Source organism: Cynoglossus semilaevis, chromosome 6, assembly GCF_000523025.1.
Source record: "Cynoglossus semilaevis isolate Cse_v1.0 chromosome 6, Cse_v1.0, whole genome shotgun sequence".
Classification (NCBI taxonomy): domain Eukaryota; kingdom Metazoa; phylum Chordata; class Actinopteri; order Pleuronectiformes; family Cynoglossidae; genus Cynoglossus; species Cynoglossus semilaevis.
In genome coordinates, this window is record NC_024312.1 from 8,048,038 (window position 1) to 8,074,601 (window position 26,564).

Genomic DNA, 26,564 nt, shown 5'->3' on the forward strand with positions numbered 1-26,564 from the left:
ATGTCTCCCTATTTTCATGAGGACTCCTCATTGATATGAACGACGCTGGTCCACGGGACCTAGTTTAGAGAGACTTTCTATTTTTGTGAAGACTACACAAGGGCAAACAGAACCAGTCCTCACATCCTGGTATGCACTCTTTTCTGCGTGTTGCTCTGCCCCCTAGTGGTTATTAACGGAAATATGCACACCGACCCCCGCCTTCATTCATAAAAATAGTAGAATCACCATTAAAATACGCTTTTAGGTAGAAAAAAGGTGTAGAAATAGGCTGTATAAATAATAATAATAAAAATGGATAAAAATTAAATTTGTAGCTAAAAAAGTAAATGATGCTAAATCAATGAAATCAATGAAAGCTGAAGTAGCTAGCATTGAGATAAATGCTAAATTATGTACCATACATAGACATAGTTACCAAAAATAGACCAAAACGTATACAAAGAAATTTTTAATTTAGTCCACGAATATTTACCATTCTGCTCAAGATACACTAAATACTAAAGCATAAAAGGCATATATTTGTATACATCAAGCCATATCACAAACTATATACATGTTTTTTAAATTATTTTTTATAACTACTAATTATAATTAAACACCAAACAGCACTGTGGATGTATAAAAAAGAAGTGTGCTCTGCCCTCACAGCTGATTTCCAGAATAGTAATTTATTTAGTGAAACTCTTGACTCACGCGCCCCCTGGTTCCATCCAGTACACTTTACAGGAATGGTATGAGATCATAGGAAAGAGAAAATACCCGACAGAATGAGAAATGCGATGTAATGTGACACACACTGAAACGTAGCAGAGGTTTCCCTTCGCTGTTGACAACAATCAGAAGGCTGCATTATCTGCAGCGTTGTTGATGTGTTACCTTAGCATGTGTTCAATAAGAGAAATACTGATGCATTAAAAACGCATTGTAATGAAATATACTATAACAGCTATGGAAAAAAGAAAAACCCCACTGTGAGACCGGAAGAGAATTTATTGTACCACCTCAAGTGTTTTTTTTTAATTCAAGGAAAGGCTAATTATAGATGCATTCACATGCTGTTTATTTATTTATTTATTCAGCCATACACAAATCAAGATAGCACAATTGATAAACTGTAAATAAGGAGGCGTGAGAAAATGTGGACTCTTTTCTTTTTTTTTTCCAAAGGGAAAAGGGAGTGGAAAACAATAGACGTCCTGTGGAACCAGCTGAATCATATCATTTGGGGAAATGTGGCTGATAAACAAAAGTTGTGTCCGAGGTACTTTGTAGTTGTTAGTGAAAATAATTCTGACATCTAACTGCCAGTCCAGTTCTGAAGTGTGTCTTGGGTTGTTTGTAATAATCAGACAAGTCGTTCCATTCAACCAACATAGCTTTTACAATTCTAACCCTAATCTCTGTGGGTCTGTGTAATATCTATATTTATATATACATATATATTTTTTAATCCAGGCTTCTTTGGCCAATTATGTATTTCATCCTGGCCATCTGCTGCTATACCCAAACAGTATTCCACATGTTGCTTCACTTAACATTTTCTTATCGATATACATTGTAGTCTGTCATCGTGGCTCATTGAAGACATTTTGTTTTAGCTGCAGACCTATCTTTGACTACATCAGGGGTAATGTGTCAGCAAAGAGTTGATAAAATAAAAACTAAAAAAATCCGGTGTTTAATTCTTGCCTCAACGCCTCCCTCCTTTTTTTCCTGGAAGACATTATCAGATACTCTTCATCAGACTTTCAATTTCTGACATTTATTCAAATAATAAGAGCCTGTAAGTGGCTGCACACCACATAAAATATTCCATATAAAGTTCCTGGAAGATTTTTGAAGCGCACAAATGACTTTATGACTGTCACGTTGAATTATAATGTGCATTTGAGTCATTTGCATTTCTAAGGTAAGTCCAGTGAATTGTAATGTTGTAATAATGTGTATCAGCAGTCATGTGTTCAGATGTAAAAGGGACTGGGTGGATATTGTTCTTGTTTTTAGCAGGAATTTTACGATTTATGCACACCAAAGCAGAGTATTTACCAAAGCAGAGTATTTACAAAATTCAAAAAAGTTCAAAACCTTCTCCTGAGGACATGCAATTTAACTCGCTTCAATCCTGAAACTTGCAGCTACAGCACTGGTTGCTGCACAGCCACAAACCAACATGCATTTTCTTCTCCTTCTCATGATTTTTTTTAAACAATACCAGAAATTAATACCTATCGTGGAGGTTTCAGAAAAAAAACAAAAAACGAATTCCCTGAAGTATTCTTACATTTAGGTCTGCCTGTGATCACAGGAGCCAGAGCACTGCTTGCACGAGTCACCGCGTGGGAGTCTCTCAAAGTGTTACTGTGAACTGTAATGTGCTCAGTTCCTGGAAAGTGATCTATGCTGCTGACTCATAGCTAAATTCTTGCAGAAACCACACGCTTAATACATTGCTCTCGTCCTCAAACCTCCAAGCGGGTATAAGACATAAAAAACATCCGGCTGTTTTCTATGAACTTTGTTCCACGTGTTGCTCCAACCTACATTATTGTCAATAACACTCTTTGAAATTCCAAATGCAACAGATTATTTATTATTATTATTACTTTTATTTATAAATAAATAATGTATTCATCAATTTCCTCAGAAACAAGTGTTCTGTAACTTTCAATAAGTGACACATGACACTGTGTGATCGGTTTCAGCTCCACTCACTGTGGTGATTAATCTTGTTTCCCAGTAATAGGTGTAGAAGACCAGTCAACATGTTTCACCTGTCAATGTTCCGTGTAGGAGGCACAAACCAAACAGCCACAGAAAACAAGACAAGGACAAACGTTTTGATTACAGTAGAGGCATGAGGGGAAAAAAGTATCATGTTTATATAATGATTGAGGTTAAACATCTAACTAACAAGCCAACAAAAATTACCTTTTCTATACACATCTTTCTAAGAGGAATATCATAACTGTATGATCCAAAATAAGTTTAACAAATCAAATTAAAAAATATTTTGAGCGAGTTCTCCACTTTCATCCATAGTGGATTCTGTATCATCATCCATACAGAAGAGAAAAAAAAAACAAAACCCAAAAACACACATCACTCTGGGGCACATGTGTAATCTCTCTTCTTTGATTGGTTGGATCCATCCATCTAATTAGTCACAATAAAGGGTTAAAAACATGACTACAATGACAGCTCTATTATCCTCATGGTCAGAGAAAGAAATAATGGTCTGATGCCACAGACTGACCCACTATCAAAGGTCACAGTGAAAGAACTCTGTCCAACAGCTACACTAAGAAACAGTGTGTGTGATCATTCAAATGTCTGGACCTGTCAGAAGGTTGTACTGTAAACTGTAAAAGTGCTTCCACCGACTGACAAAGCTGACTGTCCATCTGTCGCCTCTAACTTTTGACATGAATGCTTTTATCTCAAGTATGTTCACAATCTGAAGCTGTAAACAACTCACGTCAGAAGTAGAAGTACAACCTTTCACTTGTATCTGAAACCAGAAGAGTAAACCTCATGGCTGTGACTTCTCTTCAAACAGGAAAACAAAAGGGGAAAAGGAAAACCAGGTCGCCTCCCTTCCTAACAAACCGCTTCGTGAAAACGGAGCACCTTGTAACCCGAGACCAATGGAGGTGTTCTTTCTCAGAGGATATTTTGGCCCAGGTCACTGAAACAAAGTTTACCACTCTGTCAGACAATCTGCACATCTTTTCCTGTTGACAATTTCCACACCACTCTCTGGTTACGCAAATGGCCGAGGGAGCCGAGTGTAGAGGGGAAGAGGTGCCGGTGAATTCTGCTGATTGAGTGGCTGGTTCAACAGCGTGAGTCATGTCTCAACAAATACTGGAACATCAGCTATCAGCAGGTGAAATGGAGGAGTGCTGACAGGTACAAAGTCACAGCAAGACAGTGGAACATTTGCCATTTCAGCTGTAATATCTGCAGGTCTCTATTTGTGAAAGTAACACAAAGCTAAATATTTTCATGGTATGTTCAAAATCAGCAGCCAGAAAGTTACTCTGTGTCACAGAGAAGTGTGTTTACATCAACTGGATTACTGTAAAAAAAAAAAAAAAAACAGACCCATGAATGCATCGGGCAGTGGTGGCTTAGTGGTTAAAGAAGGTGCATGGCACCGTCCCCACACACTGCTCCCCAGGCGCTTAAAGCTGCTGACTGTTCACTTTGGTGATGGGTTAAAAGCAGATGTCATGTTTGGTTGTGTACAGTCGTACTGTGGCTGAGCCGTTACTTGGAAAATTCCAAACAACATTCAGTTGTGAAATACTTGGCAGAAACAGTGTAGGACGTACGTTGGGTATTTGGTAAAATCCTTTGTTTGAATAAAGACACACTTGGGGCAATACTCGTGTGCATACTTGTGCTTATACTCTTCAACCTCACACTGAGGAGTTCATCACAAAGAAATGTGACGCATGGAGTGCTGATTAACACCACTATTAAATTAAAAAAAAAAGTTTCCTGTTTGTGAGAAACGGTCCAAGTTAATCCCTTACTCATCACTCATGTCTGACTTTAAAAAAATCTCTCACCAAGAACACTGAATCAAATTGTTTAGAGTAAAAGGGTTTTATTTGGAAACATATACTTTTAAAACACCTTCAACAATTCAGGTTTAACATACATAGTAAAATCAGCTCATCTCACCTCCAAAAACATCTCGAGGTTACATCAGCTTCGGTCAGAACAAGTCTGATTATAAGGTGTTGGTATCACTACAGCAGCTGAAGTGGGTCAGAACTTCACCAAGAGCTGAGCAGCAAAAAAACCCAAAAAACACCACCAAGTATTTGTTTTTGATCTGACTGAGTGACATCATAAGTACAGTAGAGTAATACTGTCATTATCACCCAATGAATAGCAGCGGCTGTGGCAGACATGTAAAAAGCCGAATGTTTTCAGGGGGAAATTAACGCACACAGCAGAGCTCTACTAATCTGCAGAGTACAGAAAACCTGAACTGTGCAGGATTAGAATTAGCTGTGCTTGACAACGTGTCAGTTCTGCAGGACCATGCAGAACACGTGATTAAATGCGATATTTGAGCAGACGGCGCGTATAGACACGACAGCTGTATCTGGTCAGACTCAGACTTCCATGTTTGCTTCTCTTGTAGGTTGTTGACACAGAAAATCTGCGGAGTCTCCACTGCCCTCTCTTGGTGTAGACAGGTACTCCAGCTCGTAACCTCCGCTACTGTTGGCCGGCCGCACTTCGCTCGATGCTTTTTTGTGTTCTAAGATCTGCTTCAGCTGGTGGTTTGCGTATTTTGGTTTAGCTGTGAGGGGTCCTACGGGAACCTCTATATCCAGGATGTCAGTGACCATGTACGGGCGAAGCCAGCCGACCAGCGGTGTGCTACCGGGAGTGTAGTGTGTCTCGCGGTGGTAGAAAAGCAGACCATCCACCTGGATCCACAAATTTGACATGAGATTGGTTTAAATCTGGTGCAGAGGTATTTTTTGTATCTTTCCATCAAACCTGTTGATTTATTAATCTTGCAAAGAAACGTCCTTACGCTGAAGCTATACTCGTCAGCTAGGACTTTCTGGATCGATTCCGCAGTGCAGGCCATGCTCTCCAGTCTTACAAACCGGAACTGTTGGAATGTTAGTTTAAAAATTAATTAGTTTTAAATCAAAGACATGACACTGCGTGTAACCAGGTTAGCTAAGCCAAACAACTTGTGATGCCTCCAGGATCTCACCAAGAACTAAGATGACGTCTGATTTGCAGGTTTAGTGCTAATCACAGAAAAATGAAGGGACAATTCCTCTGTTGAGGTGACGTTTCTTAAAAATGTTGCACTTGTACAGCAGGTACTTTCGAGATTTAGACACCAGTCGGCCCTGAAAGAGCGTGCCCTTGTATAACAATGTGTCTGTCCAGTTCCAGTAGAGGACAAATGTACTGTAACTGAGTTAGGTCATTGTGCAAATACTCACAGGGTTGCGCTTTGTAATCTGTGTCAGGCCACTGCTCTCCTCCATTTTGGACTGAAGCCAGAAGAAACGGAATTCAGTCTGTTGATGAGAAAACAGGGCTCTGTAAACAAAAAACTCGTATTTCCAATCCTTCGGAAAAGACATGGGCAAAACATTCAAGAGCACATCTGTGGCCCAGACGTAGCTACTTAAGCAATTAGATAAGCATTCCTGGATTGCAGGAGGATTAGAGGCCAGTCTTACCGAGCAGTCATAGACCGGGTGGCCTCCCCAACACATGATATCCAAGATGTAAAACGTTCTGTCCACTTCACTGTAAATGCAGTCCAAGATTGTGTAGTCTTCACAGAAAAAAACAGAAAATATAAATATATTTGTCAACTTAAATTAGTGCTTATGCAAGAAAGGTGTTGTCAGTTTGTGTTTTATATGAAACTGTACAAAAACAAAAAAGAAAAAAAACAAATTGATAAATAAGCCTTACTAAACTCAACATACCATTAACAACCAAAACTGCAAGACATTTTACATACATGGATTAAAAATACTTCATGACAAGCATTGATTCAATGTGTTGCCAAAAATACAGTTAATCCCTGTGTCCTTAATAGGTGCCAGTCCTAGATTTCATGTCAAGCATTGATTAATGATGACAATCTCAACTCTTAAATATTTAAGATAAGATTTTATTCATCCCACAACTGGGAAACTCAGTTGATACAGCAGAAGGATAGACACAGTATTTACTAGTTATTTTGTATATTTTGAGTTTTTACACAGAGATAAAAATTTAACAGGGAAATTTTGGCTACTTTTGCTGGATCTCAGACAGATTTTCCTTGTGTCATATGACCAATAATTTGTGTAAGCCAAACATTTCCTATAGTTCTGGGCTTACAACGATATTCTTTTATGCTAGTTCTTGTAATATATAATAATAATAATATTGTTGATGGACCACTTTTTATTTTTACATTTGCAGTAATTATATTTAAGTCAGTGGCGCTTTGGCCCAGAGGCAATGTCTCTGTCATTGGTGTGGAACCCCAGGGTTCACCTCCTGGACAAGTTCGAATCCCGGTTAGGGCGGTTAATACCTTCCAGTGGACTCACCACCCGCAGGAAGGTTTGGGGGGTTGGTATGGTGCAATGTGATTTGGGTAGCGACTGCTGTCCCCGCAACCCGGTAACGGATAAGCGGATGAAAATGGATGGATGGATGGATGGATATTTAAGTCAATTTAATGGTAATAATCAAACTTAAACTCGCCAAAAGCATCTGTTGAGACACTTCACTGTGTTGCCAAAAATACAGTTAATCCTTTGTGTCCTTAATAGGTGCCAGTCCTAGAATGATGCGTGCCTGTCATACTCACCCTTTCCCCTGGAAGACGTCTGTCTGTTTCCACCAGGCAGCAGGGAGGGGAAACGGTTCACACACTTGCCACTCTTCGTGTACGCTGCAGTAGAACCCTGCAAGAAAAGTCCTGGATGTAAAACAAGGGAAGTCGCCATGTTGTGTGATGTGAAATGTACAAAACCTTCAAACTCTACAAGTCGGTCCATGACTAAAACCACAGCACTCGTGAGAAGTGGAATCACTACATTTTAACTTATATGTGATACAGACTTTCAAGGATTAAGTGACCCATAGCTGTCCAATGGAGATACTGCAGGACAAAATTTCCAAACACTGCATTGTTCTAACTTGATCGACATCAATGAATCAATCAGCCTTATTCTGTTTTCAGTAAACCTCCACATCCTATTTAACATTGGGCAAACAAGCGTTAACATCAGTTATTAATAAGAGTTAGTCACCAGGTGGGTCCGGACTAACAGACTGTCATTGTGTGTTTTTGCTGGTTGCATCACAGGGTGTGTAGTGTTAGTGTCTGCAGGACAACACAGGTTTGTGTGTCCTGATAGAGAAAGAAATGCAGCCCCGGTATGACAGGATGGGCATGTTGTACCGGTTGCTAGCGTTGAGCAGATGAATAATGTCATTGCTGATGTGTGACGGACATCAGGAAGTGATGTCATCACTGAAATGTCTATATAACTGAGGTGCCTGTGATGCTTTTATTTTAAATTATTAGAATGTATCTAATTGGGCTCATATGGCACTGAAAAGTGTGGAAAATGTTTGTTTGGGTTTCCCTAACACTGACATTAAGTCTTCAAGCTTTTCAGAATGAGTCTAATGATGTCTGCACTTGCAGGTCAGGTTTAGGGGTGTAAATATTGAAAATATTGATACACTGAAATATTGCATTATTTTTATTCATAATATTTGATATTCTGCAGCACGATTTTTCTTTATTAACAATTAACATGCAATATTCAAGGCATTAGTAAGTTTTATTTTGCTTTTATTTCTTCTCTAGTAATTAAAAAAATATAAATCCCTTTGTTCCGAACCTAACCCGGTGTTTAGCATGTAACTGCATTGTGTTTTCACTATTTTCATAGTTTTCCTACTATTAAATAGTTTTAAAAAAGTTAAATAAAGAGTTGCCTGTACTGTATTGTTGCCTTGTATCCTGATATCTGGTATTGTAATGCTGGGTTCTTGTAAATACACACCCTTAGTCAGGATTGTATTTTGTTGGAATTGGAAAAAGTAAATAATTAACATTGTAAGGCTTGGCCAAATACAATAATTTACCTTTACACATACCAACTTATAAATACCGTACAGTCTTTGAGGAACCAGTATAATGAAGACTGTTTAGTTATTTGAATTCCCATTATTAATTTTACTTTCCACTACACGATCATTTGAGTTGATGCATGATGTGATTCATGACATTTGGAAAAACTGTATGACATATACAGAGAAAATGACAAAGGCAGTTCATCTTGATCTCCATAATACTAAGAATACATAACTGAAATGGCAAGAAATTGATTCAAATTACAGCAGTCTTCTTAACACAGTAGTTGAATGATGCAGTGACAGTGCATTTAAATGAAGGATTATTTGCTGATTTTTTAATTAATTTATAATTAATGTGTCAGGGCAGGAAGGTGACACATCAAAATCAGCAGGGATGGAAACTGAGAGCAGGTTTCAGACTATAATATGTATTTCAGCAATAAACCCGTTATACTTGTAAAAAAAAGCCTTCAAAGATACTCACCTTAGAGGCAACAATGAGGGATCGCTTCCCCACAGGACAGACTACCAACAGCCAGTCAGTGTCCAGTTCTGATGGCACATCCACCAGCCACTCTGACAGCATGAGCTGCAATGGATAAACAGTTGGTTATTAACACTAACGCTGACTCAATTTCATCTTCATCAACTATCAAAGAGCCTTAGAGCAGAGTCGCTATTGTAGAAAAACGCTGCCATCTACTGGACTAAATTAAAAATGCAAGAAAAAGTATTTAGCAATTTGGTGTTTTTCTCTAGGTCAACAACATGAAAAGCACAGACCTGGTTGGCATAATCCTTGGGGAGCTTCCTCCTCTCAATTTCCATCCCCTCTTCCTCCACGGTGCTGTTTTGCTCCTCTTCCCCATCCTCTTGTTTCTCCATGTCCTCCTCCCCATCACTGTCTGCCTGTGTCCAGTCCCCATCAGCCAGACGACGGGCATGGTTGACATAGTTTAACCTTTTTCTGAGATGTAAAGACAAATAGGCCCTTTATTCCACTTTAAAACATTCTACATCACATGTAGAGTCAACTATGTGCCCATTAGACTGGTTTAGGAATATATTCTAATATGCACCTTTTTTGCAGGTCAAGAAAACGTCTTCGTCTCTCATCCTGCTCCAAGATGCTAAATTTGCTCTTGAACTGGGCCAGTCGAGGGTGGGGGGCAGCTGTACTGTTGGGCTCGGTGGACACAGCAAAGCTGCTTGAGAGCGCTAGGGTGAGGTCATCCATGGGGACTCTGCACAAAAATAAAAGAAATTGATAATGGATGTGGAAACATACATCATTATACCTTGCAGACATGTTGTTCTTTCTCACTGAAAGTAGCCACACATACAACTATACAACTCATGACATGTTGCCTGCAGCCTGACATTTATCCACATGAGGATTAAGCATCTGGCGTAAGCTTAAGCAACAAAACAATGAGAGCTAAACCTAACAAAACATCTGAAGAACAAACCCAACCTCACCCCAGACTGCCAGAAACGTCTGTGCCCAAAAGTGCTGCAGACTCTCGCATTAAGTATTGAACCAATAGAAGGGAGGATGGTATTGTCTGTAGCTGACATGGTGGGATTGTGGAAGTTGTTTGCGCCATTTTTTTAACTTGGTAAAATTAGGTCTATTTGGAGCTGCAGGGCTAATAAGTCGTGATGGGACTACATTGTACATTGAAATAAATTCATGGTTGTGGCTGATATCAGGTTGGCGACCGCTGTCACTGATGAGTGAAGCTCATTCATTCAAACTCACGATCTAGCTGTATAGTGACTGTGTCATGTTGCACCTGTTCCTTTGATTTGATCAATATGAAGTAATCAAAGGAACATGGCCATGTGAATGCGTATGTATGTGTTAGGTTTCTATTGTTTGTATTATACTATGTATCAAACAGGATCTATGTCACAGCTATTTCTTCATCTTCAGCATTCAAACTGTCACAGCAGTCGGAAACATAAAACAATAAAAAAAAAAATAACCGACGTCTTCTTTCCAGCAGTCGGAAACATAAAACAATAATAAAAAAAAAATAACCGACGTCTTTTTAAGATGATTAAGTGCAAATTGGTAGCGGAATATCCATACAAAAACTTATTTCTGTAGAATTATTGTATTGTACTGAATCACAGTATACGCACATACTGCCATTCTCCAGAGCTAGCATTATGCTAGGTCTGCTAAGGCAGTTGCCTCACAAGACGTTAAAAGCTAACTGAAACGCCGATATTTTTGCCATTATATCTGCAAAAGCCCCTTTAAACAGTTATTATAAATAATAATTTAAAATGTGTGAACTAAAATGTGTCCCATATTTAGATAATTACCTGGGGTACGCCGGAAGTTACTGCCACTGCTGCTGTGACGTCACATTGTCAAATTTCCCATAATGCACATCATTATGTTGGCCGATCCTCAGTAAACCATCCCGGAGTTATGTACGCAGTGAAAAATGTCTGAAAAATGAAAAACCCACAATATCGATAAGCATCTGTCAAAACCATCGGTACTATACTGTATTTAAGTATCAAACAATAATAAAAGTCCATTAATATTAATAGCACAGGTGTATTTAAGTTTTGAGTTGAATCTGGTATTCTTGCACTTGCAAATACAGTATTTGTTAATACATCCAAGCTGTATATTTTTCACACCATAGTAGGTACACAATCTTAAAAATATAATCAAATTATTATTATTATAAGATAATAATAAGAACATAATTAGAAATATAATAGCAAGCTAAGAAGATATAAAGGTAATAACAATATAACTATTCTTTCTTATTATAAATCTTATTTAACATTTTGTGGTAAAAAACAAAAAACAAAGAACATGTTGTAGTTATCCAGACAATTCGAATGCCAGTCTAATTTATGACTGTAGACTAATGGAAAACAAAAATGATTGAATATTATAGTTATTCATAGTTTTTGTAGAGGGCCCCGAAGCAAATAAGAATAAAAAAAGCTAGTGACGTAATGTTTTTTTATTTCAAAATCTTACAATTGGGCAGCTTCAACGCTCCCTTGAAAGTTCTGGTTTTGTTGTGGCTGTCCCATGTTTTGCCTGGAGGTGGCGGTGTTGTGTTGATTTCTTCACTTACTGAAGCCCATTAAAGGAGCTGATGAAAAAAGGGGCGAACTTGCTTTCTTCAATTGTCCGAACCCATAACGTCATGGAAAGAGATACTTTGTTGCAGCGCGCACAGCACTAAAGCGTAAGAAATAATAGTGATGTTTGTTGATCGGTTGTAGCTGTTTTGTTTCTGTGGTTCGATAGACCAAAGATGCGCAGGAACCTGTTTACAAGAACAACGCAGCAAGTTTAAGTCCGGCCGGGATGTGGAATGTGGAGCAGCCAGGCTCAAAATGCCCAGGAATATCATTACTCTTCAGTGTTTGTCCTCACGCCGGATCACTTAGTGTTGGAAATATTTTCATCAGGGATCTTGTCTGTGCTCCACAATGAGAAACAAGTATCCCAGAAGTCATCAACGCCAGGATTTTAAGGATTAAATCCAGCATCGCTGCTTTTAGAGGAACTACTTGGTGAACGCAGTTTTGGTTTCGAACCTGTTGAGTTTGTGATGTGAAGTGATGTAGAAATCCTTTGTTGTTGTGTAGCTACTGTTTAATATATGCGTTGTAGACTAAACGTCTTTTGGCTTTTCAGAAACGAAGACAATAGAGACATAGCCTCAATAGACTAACGATGCTAATGCTCACAGCAGGCACGTTTTAGACTGGGTAATAAGTAATAAGGTGATATATAATTGTGTACTTTGTTGGGTTTGCTCATAATACGACCATTAAAATTACATAAAGGTCATCCTGAACACTTTTGTACACCCGATACAATAGTGACCATGTAATGTGAGATGAGTTTTAATATTACAGTAAGCTTGTGCTAGTTGTTTCCAAAACAGCATGCATGAAACCAGCAGCAACTGTATAATCTAGGCACTATGTGCATGTAGAAGTTTCTGCTTAAAGGACGTAGTATTAAAATAACAAAATGTCAGTGAAAGCCAAAGCCATCTATACATTTCTTAGTGAAAACAAAGAGGAGATTAGCATCCAGGAGAATGAGGAGCTAGTTATTTTCGATGAGAATTCCGTGGACGGTTGGTTCCAGGGGGAGAACAGCAGAGGGGAGAGGGGTCTCTTCCCAGCCTCATATGTGGAAATAATTCGCACTCGCTCAAACTCCAATGTGACTGACTGCTCCATCAGCCCAGCAGGCTCTTTAGGAAAGGACTCTTCGTACTTTTCTTCAATTCCAATCACCCCACCTAACCTGCAGCAGCCATACTATGATGATGAAGATGATGACTGGGATGATTGGGACGACAGGTCCACTGTTGTTGAGGATGCTGACTATAGCAGGAGCCCAGGGGCCAATGGACATGACTATCAGAGCCCAGTGTCCAACAACCCCAATGTGCACTACAGGACCAAACCCCACATGGAGCGACAGGACAGCATCTCTAGTTCAAGGAAAGGCAGTATGGTGGGTAGGAACTTAAATCGTTTTTCCAGCTTTGTCCGTTCAGGCGTTGAAGCATTTGTACTGGGTGATGTGCCCATGATGGCGAAGATAGCCGAGTCATACACCATTGAGATGGGCACTGTGGGGCCTCAGTGGAAAGTAAGCCCACAGCCTTTTACCTGCTCTATTGAAGATCCCACCAAACAGACAAAATTCAAGGGCATCAAGACCTACATTTCATACAGGGTCACGCCAAGTCACATAGGGCGTCCTGTCTACAGGCGTTACAAACACTTTGACTGGCTGTACAACCGCTTGCTGCATAAGTTTACTGTGATCTCTGTGCCCCACCTACCTGAGAAACAGGCCACAGGGCGATTCGAGGAAGATTTCATTGAGAAGCGTAAGAGAAGATTGATATTATGGATGAACCACATGACCAGTCACCCAGTCCTCTCACAATATGAAGGTTTTGAGCATTTCCTAATGTGTACTGACGACAAGCAGTGGAAACTTGGAAAGAGACGGGCAGAAAAGGACGAGATGGTGGGTGCCCATTTCATGCTGACACTGCAAATTCCTAACGAGCACCAGGACCTACAGGACGTAGAGGAGCGGGTCGATACCTTTAAGGCCTTTGCCAAGAAAATGGACGATAGTGTGATGCAGCTCACGCACGTAGCCTCGGAGCTGGTTCGTAAACATCTGGGTGGGTTCAGGAAAGAGTTCCAGCGACTAGGAAATGCCTTCCAGTCTATCAGCCAGGCATTTATGCTTGACCCTCCCCACAGTTCAGAGGGCCTCAACAGCGCCATCTCGCACACAGGTCGAACATATGAGAACATAGGAGAGATGTTTGCAGAGCAACCTAAGTATGACCTCTTCCAGATGCTGGACAAGCTGTCGCTCTACCAAGGCCTACTGGCCAACTTCCCTGATATAATTCATCTGCAGAAAGGTAACTTTACAGTATATGTATATTCCATGTATGCCACATAGATGAACATTAAAAGGCACCATTAATTATGACTTTAAGGACAAACCAGGAAAGTATGCATCTACTTGTCCCGTGTGGTTGTAGCATCCAAGAATGTTGACAAGCGGTAACCTGTTGTGTTGCAAAAAGGTAGATCAATTCTATTTATTTGTCTGTGCTATTCATTTCTGCAGTTAGTAATACAGTGTTTTACATTCACCTGCAGCACACATCTCTGTCTTTGCAGCAGTGCATGTCCATTTTTTTTGAACCGGTAAAAGCACCAGATGCAGAAAAAAAATAGTGTGAAATTTTGATTTATTCTCTGGAAATGCTCTCTCCCTGATTTGCATACAACTATTATAGTTTCACTTTTAACCTCACTGACCAGTTATAAAAAAAGGAACAAACTGTCCAAGAAGATTCCTGCTCCGAATACCAGTGGTTGTGTTAAAAAATGGCTGGTTTTCCCAGACCACACAATATAATATTACAAATCAGGTCTATAACAAACCTTGTTTTCCTCAAGATAGGGTGAACATTGACTCATTACTGCTGTTCCTATCAGCTGATTGGAGTTAGTTGAGGAGGAAGAGTGGGCTTGTTTTGAGGAACAATGCTGAACAATGCTTCTCCAAATGCAGCTGGCAGTCATTATCACAGTACAGTGATCTATTCAAGCTATTGACATGTCATCACTCCACCCAGGAGTGAATAAGAAAAACCCAACCAACAAAACAAGATCAAAGTATCAACTCACCCTTAAACTAATGTTTTTATTTTTTAGATTTGTAGTCTGAAGGACTGTTTGGTTATAAATCTAAATATTTAAGACATCCCTGTCATGTGGCCTTTGAGTTAGGTCCAGTACGTTTATTTGTATTCTCTGGTGTTTGCAGCTGAACCCAAGTTAGTGCTCTATTCTACACAGGCACAGAGGCATTAATCATCACTCACTGTCAGTAACCTACATTATGTTGGAGAGGTCGTTTGGTTTCTGCAGAATTCTGAAGATTTGGAATTATATTCTGTCCAAAGATGGACTGGACAGTTTACAGCCCAGCATAAGATAAAACAGTCACTGATTCAGAAATTGAATATAACATTGGAATCCGGATTTGGATATATATGTCAGCTTACCTAATCAATTTGTTGCATCTAATCCTGTACATGTAGAATTAGATCCAAAATGAGTAATATAATTGCAGCTCAGATTTGTGCATATATGTTCATGTCTACGTATCCTTTAACTAACTGTGATGTTAAAAAAAATACAATTAATCTTTAATCTTTTTTTATTAAAGTAATACTTCAACTTTTAAGAATAAAAGACTGAAATAACCATATCTGTAACAGGTTGAGTAATGGTTAATATAGACGAGCTAGCTTAGTATAAGGAAGCGGTCAGAAAAGGTTAGCCAAGGTCATCAATCAGCACACTCACTCTGGTTTATCTAAGTCACACATAATAAATATGTTAATTGATCATAATTACTACATGAAATAAGAATACCCAAATATTTATAAGATATCTTAAACAAAGAGACGGCAAGAAGTGTTTGGTTTTACACTCTGTTCCCCGTCGGTTAAAAAAAACCTTCCATGATGAGAGTCGTGTTTTGCTGAAACAAATACAGCTGTGGGAGAACTAGAACATGCGGAACTGAGGTCAAACGTTTCCGGTTTACTCCTCCTCAGCAATTCATCAAGTTTTTTTTGTTTGACTTTCCTTTCCACTTAGCTTGACATTTTGACATTGTCGTTTTGGATGTTGTTATATTTCCACATATCCCAGAGACCAAATGATCTGCAGGAATGTCAGCTTTCTTCAAGATACTGATGGACAGTGATATGTGGCCTTGATAAAAGTGGGTGAAGGCAGGAGAGCTTTTTGGGAAATGTCAGAAAGATGTCAGGGTGTGCTCCATAGATATTTTTCTTCTATTTTGCCGCTTGTGTTGTCCTTCTTTTGCCTTTTTTCTTTACTTCACTGTTTCTCTAAATCCCTCTGTCACAAAGATTCACTTCTGCTCTTCTAACCTCTCTCTGCTTCTTTTCACCTTTTACCCTGTTTCACTCTTATGACCTTCTTATCTTCAAGTCTGCCCGTGCTGCTGTCCTTGTTTCAACCATCAAAGTAAATCTCTTTGATCCAGAGATTTACTTTTCTTTTTCTATTTTCTTTTTCAACAATTTATTGCATTATTTGGAGCAGATTCCAGAGGTACTTATCTAATTAAATACAACTGAAAGATCAAAGTCTTAGAGATGCATTGCCAAAATGTTTACATTCTGTGATGCTATGAATGCCTGTGAAAGTCAATGACTTAAGTGCAAAAGTAAAAATAAGTAAAATAGTATGTACTGCACACATACAGTATATCCCATAAAACTTAAAGAACAAATAACCCATTAAGCTTTGGAGACTGGCAATTTCAACACAAATTTTCCAAAATCCCTACAACCTATTTTAACAAACTTTGAATAACATTGTGTAAAATATAATATTCTTTAGCGGTTCATAACACAGTTTTAAATTTCATTTGAAGCTATTGAGCTATTTCTGCTAACCCTCATACCTTGATTTTTCCTAGTTTATGTTAATGCCACATGTAAAGACAAACAACTATTCACACTTAAATACATATTGATGGTCAATTTACAATATGCAGATTACAGATTCTTAGATGTTTAATAAGTATTGAAGGAACTGGAGAACCCAGATAAAATCTACAACAAAGAATATCAGTTAGCAACAGGTGATCTTTTCACTGTAAGGAGAAGTTCAATCATGCCACCCCTGAGTAATATCAGAGTTGTCAGTTGATGGTGGCTATTAAATATTTTTACCCATTTATAGCCATCTGTATGCAGTGTACAGCATGAGTTTCTTTAAAAGTTAAATTACGGCACACTTTGCTTCTAATTACATTGATTGTCATTTAAAGGCTTGGCTTCAGCTGCCTGTTATAATCACATGTGGGTTATCACAGTCACTGTAGTTTACTGTGCTCTTAAAAAAAACGAGCTCTTTTGGTCTGGAATCAATTTGTAACCAAACAATAAAAGTCCTTTCTGTGGAAGTATGGATACAGTGACGGCAGCTGTGCTCACAGGAGTTTGAGAGCAAACAGACAAGTTTTGAGGATTCTTCACTAACACAGAGCGAAACCATGCACTAAATAGTCACGAAAGCAAACACACGACGGGGAAAACTAACTCTTACTGGGATGTCGTGTTTATCAGTTTGATCTGACCACTTTTGTCAGGTGAAATCAGAGTCAGGAACTGCGTCGTCCGTAACCCCAGAGGGGCGTGCTTTAGAAAGCAGGACGATTCTGATTGTTGAACTTTTGAAGGCTTTGCCAAAATATGATATGAATTGCAGTTACATGAAGTGAAAGGATTAGCTGAAAGAGGCCCTGGCAGAGTGACTGCAGTAAATAAATCTATTGGTAAGAGATGACAAAAAGCCAGAGTAGAAACAAATGTTTTCTTCATTAAGTAGACCAGACCTTATCTGTTCTGTCTTGGCCATGCCACATTTTCTTGGTTTAAATACTGTACTGCTGGTTTTTAAGGGCCGTTTGTTTTTTCTGTCAGCTGGATAAAATGTGTTGTGATCTGTTTGACAATGAGCTACATCCGCTGGGTTGCCTCCAGCTCATCATCCAGGCTTTAATCTGGACTAAAGCGGACTTGTCCTCCTCAAAGCAACATATTAAAAAAAAACACATGTAGATTTTGAGGAAATTTGTTACCCTTTCATGGTTTATAATAGCACTAAAAGATATGGGATTCTGCTGTATGCAGCTTTTTTTTCTTCTAACATTTCTCAGTATGGTCTAATTGCAGCAAGCAGTGACCAGGAACATATGGCACGTTTTTACGATCTTACAGGTATGTTACTGATTAACATTCCATACACTGGTTACAAACAGCAAACAAGAAACGAAAAAGAGGCACATTGTGAGCAAATACACAACCTGTAACCAGTATAATGACAGCACACTGTACAGTACAGTGACCCAGTTGTGGCAGCTTTTTGAATGGTGATTGTAGGTTATTTTGTGGGCTACACTCTGCTTTGCTCAGGGTGGTGACTGGAGAACAAACCTTCTTTCTCACGTGTTTGCCCAGCCATAAATCTTGACAAAGGCTAGGCCCTCGTCTCCACTCACACTGTCTATCCAAATGCTCCTGCATCCCTGCCTGTGTTGGCCAAGTGCACTGCTGTTTCACACTAAAGGAGATTACAGATGTCTCCATATTTTTAACCACCTCTGCCTACTGCCTTGCTAAAAAAAGATACACCATTAGTGGTAATGTTTTAGAAATAATGAGAGAAATGTTAAACATCTTTAAATATTGTAGTTAATTCACTTATTCTGTGCTTTTTGAAGAAAACTCAACCCCAAGACTTAACGGTAGTTAAAATAGAGTTGGACACATCTGACGCAGTGTCAACAAAAGACTCAACACTCACAACGGTTAAGTAACTTTAAGTGTTAAAGAGAATGCTCTCGCTGCCCCAGTGTACACATGTGGACACAATGCATGTTCCTACAGCTGTACGTTTCCAGGCAACAAACAGCAGTATCAAAGGGCCAGTGTTGACCAAGTGCCAAAGCCAAACCTGCCACTAGGCACATAGATAGAAGAGAGCCAAATCTAGATGATGGAGGTCATAATTTAGCCACTCTGTTCACCTCTGTACATCTGGGTCTGTGTACATCGCATACAATGATAATGTCTCAGTGGAGAAGGGAGTAGTTATGTGCAGGTGAGACAGTGCTGTTACATATCATTGCCAAGTCCGCCCTCCATAATTAGCTTTAGCAAATTAGCAATCTATCATATCACCTTATACTGGTATCACATTCACATTTATAATTAATTTAGAATGAACAATAAACCTAATTCTGCATTGTTTTTGCATAGCCTTGTGATCTAAAGCGACTGTAGTTGTCCTTCCTTTCCCGCTGACTTGATGACTGTTGGGTCTACTAAGCCATTGGAGTATAAATCTATAACAAAAGCTAATTTTTTAATTATGAATTTAATTATCACTCCAGTAATGACAACACCACCAGTACAATCAATAAATTAACTATATTTTACATTTTGAAGATTGTGAGAATTGTGACCTCATAGATCTCTCTCCTGTAAGAATTTGGACCAACAATATTGCAAAAATGTAACTCAACGCAACTGTAGATGAAGACAGAGATAATATTGGGCTTTTTTCATATATTTTTTGTATGTGATATATGCAGGGTATTTGACATAAACTGTTTATCATAACTATTACTGCATTCACATCTGTGAAAAAAAACATCTCAGGTCAAGTGTTTTTCATTAGGTTACAATAACTGGGGATCAATCCACTAAGCTGTTGAATAATGGATGTCCTGCTAACTGCTTACAGTCTCAGCTTTTCAAAATGTCTTTCTCTGAAGTGAAGGAAGTCAGGTATAGCTCTGTTTTTCTTTTCTTTTTTGGTGATAGTGATGTTTCAACCCTTGGGTTGTAGCTAAAACTGTCCTTAATCTCCAGTCTTACCTAGAAAAAAAAAACCCCTCTGTCAGAAAGCCTGTAGGTGATCACCAGCTGGAGCTGGCCTTATGGTTACACCGACAAGATGTTTGTGGCTGGCAGCGAGATTCCCCAGTTCTCAGACGAAGTAGTTTTAGACATTGCATACCTTTTCTTTTTTTGGTTTCCTGTCACGTTGTTTTCAAAGGAAACTAAGAAGTATTTAAATGTTAAGGGAAAAATACCTCTTGTTTCAAGTTTTTGACATTGCAAAATGTATCGGATTATGATATACATGGGATCCTTCCTTCTTCACTGAGCTACTCTCAGTGAATGACTTGAGCTGAATGATGCGTGTCAGTTTCAATGGAGAAAGCGCTGCCCCTGATGATGGCTGTGAGTGAGTGCCATTCACCTTCGTTCTCAGCCAGCTAGGTATCAATTTCGGTACCAAAGGACCTAAGGTTCAATTTGAGGACACTGGTAAAGGAGACAAGGGCACACACCAGTACTCAGGCTAGCAGTGCCTTTGGGATGCACTCATCTCCTCTAAACATCCCAATCTGTATCGAATCTCTGTTAAGATATAATCTCATCCAAACATGTTTTTGAAATATGGGCAGAAAACGGGATAAGATATTTCAAGCCATTAAGCCATCATGGGATTAAAAAAAGTTCTTTACATTTCAAAACCCAAAACAAGATGGATATTTCAAGAGGAATTTTCCTTTTCAATCCACCTTTTATTCAAAACCAATTTTCATCATTTTTTTGAAAGGTCAAAACAAATGCAGCCGAATAAAGAGAATGGAGAATCCAACTCAGCTACAAGTACAGTTCATCATATTTCACGTTCATATAAACAAGCTGAAGTAATGTCTGAAAAAAGTGTAGATTTACAACATGAAAATCGACAGTGCAGTGTTTACATACACATGAACATCTGTCAAACGGCTTCAGTTAAGAACTTTAATTTGCACTTTGGGGGCCGTCAAAATCTTCATGTGTCATTTCTGAGAGTATACATGTTGGATTCATTGTCATAAACAGAGGGGAGCAGTACAGTCAAGGATGCTGCTTAATGAGGAAGTGGACTGATTTAAGGTTTCTGGTAATTCCTGCAATCCCTCTGGAGACTGAGTGGGTGGCTTTGTTTTGAACATTGCTCATCCCTAAAGTAACTGAAATAAGAGAAAAAGTTAGACCCCAAGATAAATAGACAAATGGCTCAAATTGTTTTGCAAGCACATTCCAGGTCAGGACACGCACTGTAGCCCTGTCTGTGAGTGGCTGCTGTAAACTTGATGACTCTGCTTACTCAGCACAGGGGCTTTTTTTGGTTTGTGTATCATTAAAGCTTTTTAGGCACGCTTGAGGATGCTGAAACATCCTCTTGGTGCTTGTCATGTGATCCTGAGCCCGCCATATATTTTCTACTCTTTCTGCTCTTTTTCTGTTTTTACTATTCTGTCTAATTCTTTCCTTAGTACAATACTCCAGTCTTTACACAGTAAATTAAAGCATTTGCAACACATTTTTTTTAATGGTTTTCAATAAAAAATACCACCAGCACTCAAGTCAGTATCAGAGGAGAAATAAGTTTAAAACTGTTGTTCTACCCTTTAAGGACAATAACAAGAGTCTTATACCAGGGAACCTTTTAATGTCCGAAACCGATACTGCAACTGGGAGTATCTGCCAATACCGATACTTTCCTCCTCCAGCATGCCACAGGCTGCTGTTGCTGAGGGGATAGTGTCATTTACAGCAAAGTTAAGTTGAGCATTTGGGCTGAGGTATCGGACGAGCTATAGCTGTTTTTTCAATATTTGATCCTGAAATTTTGACCAATATTGGACCGATTCTGATCCTGAGTATCGGATTGAGCTGACCCTAACATATACATGTACATATACTTGATATTTGGTTGTCTGTTCTTTAAAAGGGCAGATTCATACACTATTAAACAGAGAGTTAATTAAAAAATTAAAAATAATTTACCTCCCTCAGTCATAGCATCCATTAGGGCACATAGTACTGGTAGCTAGCGGATTAAATACTTAAGAATATTTTATATTGTAAAAAGTGTCACTACTGTGTTAAATAGGTAGTAATTACTGATGAGAAGTACACATTGGGCTGAGATATGTAAACAAACCAAACTTCCTTTAGATTTGAGAGAGCAACACTGATAAACAAAGACTCCCATTAGTTCACAGTAGTGCTTGACACAGACGTCAGCTCCTCTCTCTATCGCCTCCTACATGCTAAGGGGACAGTGTCGTTGTCCATGGCAAAGCTCACACAAAATCACACATCAACTACAGCTCAGTGGGAAATATATTTTTCCTACATTCTCCATTACATTCATGATCCAGACTCCAAGGAAGATGCATTTGCAGTAGGGTTGTACGAAACCAATACTTTACTAGGTTGGGTTTCAATAAATATGCAATTACAGCTTACAGCTAGTTTATTGTCTTTTAATTAACACAAGACTATTTCAAGCTAAGAGGAAACAATTATTTCTGTATTAAAGTTTTTATTTATTTAACAAGTAGCAGTTTATGAATGTCTTTGCCGGCTAACATCCTGGAGTTTGCTTTAACTCCTCTGCTACCAAGACAAATGAAGACCTGACACTGTATGTACTGTAGCTTTCTGGGACTGTCATTACAGTTTTTAAACAGTTTAGATGAGCATTCCACTTGTCAAACTGTGTTACACTTTGTAATTAATTACAGAGACGTGACAGCAGATCAGCAGATATGTCACACACACTGGGGTAAACTTAAGAGACGGAACCCAAGCACAAGTGTGATACAAAATAAACATGATTATCTGGAGCCTGTTGTCTGTTAATGCTCACATAAGAAGGGAAGTGCTGTGAAAAGTAACAATGTCTCGGTTTAAGGGGAACTTTCATTAACACGAATACCTAAACGTACGCAGTAACTCAACACTGTAACGATGATACACCACTATCATTCCAACTACTACTATTACCAAGACTCCTACTTCTCATAATAGTATTAACTCTATAAAGATGCAGCTGAGAAGATGGCAGACGTGACGGTTTAAAACAATATATATATATAAAACGGTTAACATAACAATTATAGGCCACATTATCTCATTCTGAAATAATCAGCTTGTTTAATTATGGTTCATTGGATGTTTGACTTAGAATTAGAATTATTTCTATATCTCACGATTGACTGACAGCCTATTGAAAGTGTCGACTTCCATTTTGATGATGTCATTTGTGATTGGCGGAGCCCACTAGGCCAATAGAATTGAAAAGATGTCTTAATTGTACTTGCTCCATGCTTTACACTGAATGTGTTGGCCTTTTTTATGAGCTGAATGCCCTACAGTGTGACTCACAGCAGTGTGTCCTAACATTGTCTGCAGTACCGTGCTTTTGTAGACAGTATTGTTAAGCCCTGTCACGCTTAAACATTTACAGATTTAGCTTTAAAGCTCTGCGGGTTTGTAGAAGACGTTTCATCTCTCATCGAGGAAGCTTCTTCAGTTCTAAAGAAGCCTGAAGAACAATCTGAAGAACAGAAGAAAGCTCCTGGATGAAAGGTGAAAACATCTACTGGAAACAAAGACAGTGGAAGAGCCTTCTGTTTAACTGCAAAAGATGATGAATGAATGTGAATTTAATTTGAAAACTGGGGGCCACAGAAACAAAAGCCTCAGTACATATTATGGACAACATAGTAAAAGCGTTGTAAAGGCACTGTAAAATCTGAATTTTATTATAGCAGCTGGAAATGTCATAAAAAGTCTTTCTTCCCTTCTGTAGTCTACCAGTGTGAAAAGGCACATCTGGCTTTTCAAGGGAGTGGATGGTTAGGTAGAGAGTCAAACTGTGAGATTGATTTACTGTGAGACAGTGTGCCGTCTTTCAAATGAACTGTCTCAGTGCTGTGATAATCTATTTTCCCTTGTAGACAAATATATTTGGACATGTCCTCTCGACCACCGGGGCTTTGTTAGAGTAGATCCAATCAAATCTTTACAAAAACAACAACTATAGCTGATTTTGGTAGAAGAAAAGTTTTTCATCCTCCTTTCTTCTACCATCATCCACTACCTTTCTCTCTTCATGGTTCTATCTGCCCGCCACAGCCACATGAACCTTTCATGTTTGAACCATAAAGCGTGTGAGAGCAGGTCTGGGTAGACCAGATAAACTTATCTGCTGGCTTTCCAGACTACTTCCTGTTGTGTATCTGACTGTACGCTTACCACAGAATCTGGAAAAAGTGGGTAGAATGAAGGGTTTGGGTACACGGAGAGGAGGAATGTATCACAGCTTTTTTGTATTTTCTCAGCATGTGTTAGGTATTTTTGTGGCACGTTAGAAAGCAGATTCTGGCACGAGTGTCAAGCTTTTGTGCCAGCGAAATCGAAAGTTACAATATTAAAAAAAAGAAAAAAAATTTCCTCAAAGCTTCAAGCTTCCTTTGTGATATTGATCCTTAAGATGAACTCCTTTACCCCACTGTCTCCCACCCACACATGTACATAACCAGTCTTTTTTCTTTATGTTCCACAGACATACTATCATTCTCCTCTCATATGGAAAACAGAGCACATGAATCTAGGTCAGCACTACAGGCCCTTCAGTCCACATGCCGCTCACTTGACCTTTTCCCAAATGCTTTTCCGAACTTAATAATTCCAAGGAAGTAATTCCAAGGAAAATCTGCTGCGGCATGAACTAACAGATAGAGCACAGGGATAAGACCTGTACAGTGCAGCAGAGCATTTCAAAGACAGAGCTGGAGCTTGTTTCAACAGATCCTGGAAACCTGATAGTCTACTCAGTGTCTGGGTGAAAACGGTGTACTTTCTGGTTTCGAGCTCAGGTTGTATGAGATTGAGTCAGACTCACTAATCTGCCGGGAAATGTGGTGTGGTAACATACCGTTCAGTTGCCATGTGGTGCATATGGAAAGTGAGGTCATGGCAGTCTGGGTAAATGCGGTTATAGCTTGTCCTCATCTCATGAGACGTTTGGTATGCGAGTGAAACTAAACACTTTTTTTGTGGTCCTGGTGTAGATATAAAGTGTTGACTTTTACTGTCGTTGTTATTTGGGAGGGAAGTCTGGTTTTTTACTGTAGAGCTACAATCAGTACAATGGATTCATTTACTGTACTGATACTGTAGCACTTTGCCTTCAGCAGCTCTTCTTTGAACTGATTGAGCCCCCCCCCCCCCCCCCCCCCAATGTTGTTCTTATGGTGCAAATATAGTTCTTCATGGTTCCAAGCAGCATAAATAATGTTAGAAATTGCTGCTTTTTGTGTCCTGGAGCAGAATACATGAAAACAAACTGTCTTCAGGGCTCTGAACCAGAAGAATTTAGATATGGTATTGAGGTGGAGTCAGAACAAGAGATTGGTATCTCGAAAGAAATCAAGTAAAACTAAAATGACCTGAACAACCACATATCACAGCATACTCACTTAGCCCATTTAGCTAACTCATGCTAGTTTAGCTTCTAATTTTGTTTTTAAGTAATGTACCACAATGTTTCGCTTTGTATTCTTTTCCCGTATTTTTTAATGTATGCATCCTTTTCTTGAACCCAGGTGCCTTTGCCAAGGTGAAAGAGAGTCAGCGGATGTGTGACGAGGGGAAGATGGACCAGGACGAGGCAGACGGCATTAGGAAACGCTGTCGGACGGTGGGGTTTGCCCTCCAAGCAGAGATGAGCCACTTTCATCAGCGGCGAGAGGTGGACTTCAAAGATATGATGCAGGCCTACCTCAGGGAGCAGATAGCCTTCTACCAACGTGTTGTTCAGCAACTGGAGCGCACCCTGCGCATGTACGAGTGCCTCTGAAGACACAGGACGCTCAAAACTACAATCTCTGAAAATGTCTCAGCTCTTTTACAGGAGCATCTACTGCAGACAGAGATGGCCTTGATGGAAATGACTTGCAGATGAGTTGCTTTGTTGTTGATGTAGAAGAAAAAACAGTCTAGGTGGCTGTTCACATGTAGCAACTTCTGTGATGGTTTAAAAGATTCTCTCTTGATTCTCAGGCCAACTTTTCAAAGATGTAGGTCGTGTTTTCACTCTGAACTTTGAATTATCTGCTCAATATCCAAGTGCCTGCTCTAAAACAAAACAAAACAAACAAACAAACAAACAAACCATCTCTAAATCCACGTCTTGTCATGTCTTTGTTTTCTGATGCTACATGTGAACAGCCCCTCACACTTGGATGGATTTACAATACTTCGTAAATGACCTACTGTACTATGTTTTTGTTTTCTGGATACACACTAAGTAAGCAGTATGACGACATATTGTTTGCTTAACGTAATTTAATATTATAATTATGAGTTTTAAATTCATAGTGGATCTGCACCTGATTATATTGTATCACGTAAAAGCCATGAAACGGGTTTCGTTTTAACCCCGCCCTCTCCTTAACATTATGCACTTTTTGGTCTCTACAGGGACTGATTCAAGCTGTTTCAAATATATAAAAATAATATCACAGCGTCAATGTTAACATTCCAGATGTTTTTATTCAGCCTTTTAATATTCTGTTAGTTCAAAAAACTGCACAGTCGTGGGCTCGACTTGCTCAGGTGATTACTGCTTTTGCTTTTTTGTCTTTAAAAAGAGCCATGGCGGCCTATTGAAAACAACAGCAACGTCAAGAACCCTAATTCAATCTCATGTGCTTTCTTTTATTCACAAATGAAGTGCCTTTTGGGGTCTGAGGCATTTTGATTATTTTTTTTAAACAGACCATCTCTCTTTTGATGCTGTTGGCCTGTGTTTAGTGGGATTTATTGTTGGATTAAACCATGTTTAGTGAGTTTGCACATTTTTTAATGTACTGGTGGGTTATAGTGAGTGCGTTTTAT

General features: G+C 39.0%; 2 protein-coding genes and 1 long non-coding RNA gene across 4 annotated transcripts; 2 read left to right on the forward strand and 1 right to left on the reverse strand.

Moving 5' to 3' along the window:
- Window positions 1-123: 123 nt before the first annotated feature.
- LOC107988699 (uncharacterized) lies at window positions 124-10,175 on the forward strand. The gene is made up of 3 exons (XR_001760188.2): window positions 124-4,837; window positions 6,068-6,070; window positions 10,161-10,175. It is a non-coding gene; the product is annotated as an uncharacterized LOC107988699 (long non-coding RNA).
- snupn (snurportin 1) lies at window positions 4,843-11,101 on the reverse strand. 2 transcript variants are annotated; one of them, XM_025055941.1, is made up of 9 exons: window positions 10,129-10,405; window positions 9,730-9,893; window positions 9,433-9,618; window positions 9,134-9,238; window positions 7,367-7,463; window positions 6,234-6,331; window positions 5,991-6,068; window positions 5,564-5,644; window positions 4,843-5,453 (listed from the first exon to the last, which is right to left on the reverse strand). In XM_025055941.1, the coding sequence occupies exons 2-9, from the start codon at window positions 9,763-9,765 to the stop codon at window positions 5,133-5,135; spliced, it is 1,002 nt and encodes a 333-aa protein (XP_024911709.1). In that variant the 5' UTR covers window positions 9,766-9,893; window positions 10,129-10,405; the 3' UTR covers window positions 4,843-5,132. The 2 variants fall into 2 exon arrangements, with proteins under 2 accessions (XP_024911709.1, XP_016888677.1); XM_017033188.2 differs by lacking the exon at window positions 10,129-10,405 and adding an exon at window positions 10,984-11,101 and having other exon boundaries at window positions 4,845-5,453; window positions 9,433-9,616; window positions 9,729-9,893.
- A 588-nt stretch (window positions 11,102-11,689) lies between these two features.
- Window positions 11,690-25,851, forward strand: snx33 (sorting nexin 33). The gene is made up of 2 exons (XM_008311764.3): window positions 11,690-14,105; window positions 25,271-25,851. Exons 1-2 carry the CDS (start codon window positions 12,674-12,676, stop codon window positions 25,522-25,524), a joined length of 1,686 nt encoding a protein of 561 aa, XP_008309986.1. The 5' UTR covers window positions 11,690-12,673; the 3' UTR covers window positions 25,525-25,851.
- The last annotated feature ends 713 nt before the right edge of the window (window positions 25,852-26,564 follow it).

Excerpts from the sequence above, each read along its gene's own strand:
- snupn (XM_017033188.2), bottom strand. The coding sequence starts at position 9,886 with ATGGATGACCTCACCCTAGCGCTCTCAAGCAGCTTTGCTGTGTCCACC. Across the intron at positions 7,464-9,133 it reads CCCTCATTGTTGCCTCTAAG|GGTTCTACTGCAGCGTACAC; the intron begins GTGAGTATCTTT and ends CTTTTCTTGCAG. Across the intron at positions 5,645-5,990 it reads AGATTACAAAGCGCAACCCT|TTCCGGTTTGTAAGACTGGA; the intron begins GTGAGTATTTGC and ends ACATTCCAACAG.
- snx33 (XM_008311764.3), top strand. The coding sequence starts at position 12,674 with ATGTCAGTGAAAGCCAAAGCCATCTATACATTTCTTAGTGAAAACAAA. Across the intron at positions 14,106-25,270 it reads TATAATTCATCTGCAGAAAG|GTGCCTTTGCCAAGGTGAAA; the intron begins GTAACTTTACAG and ends TCTTGAACCCAG.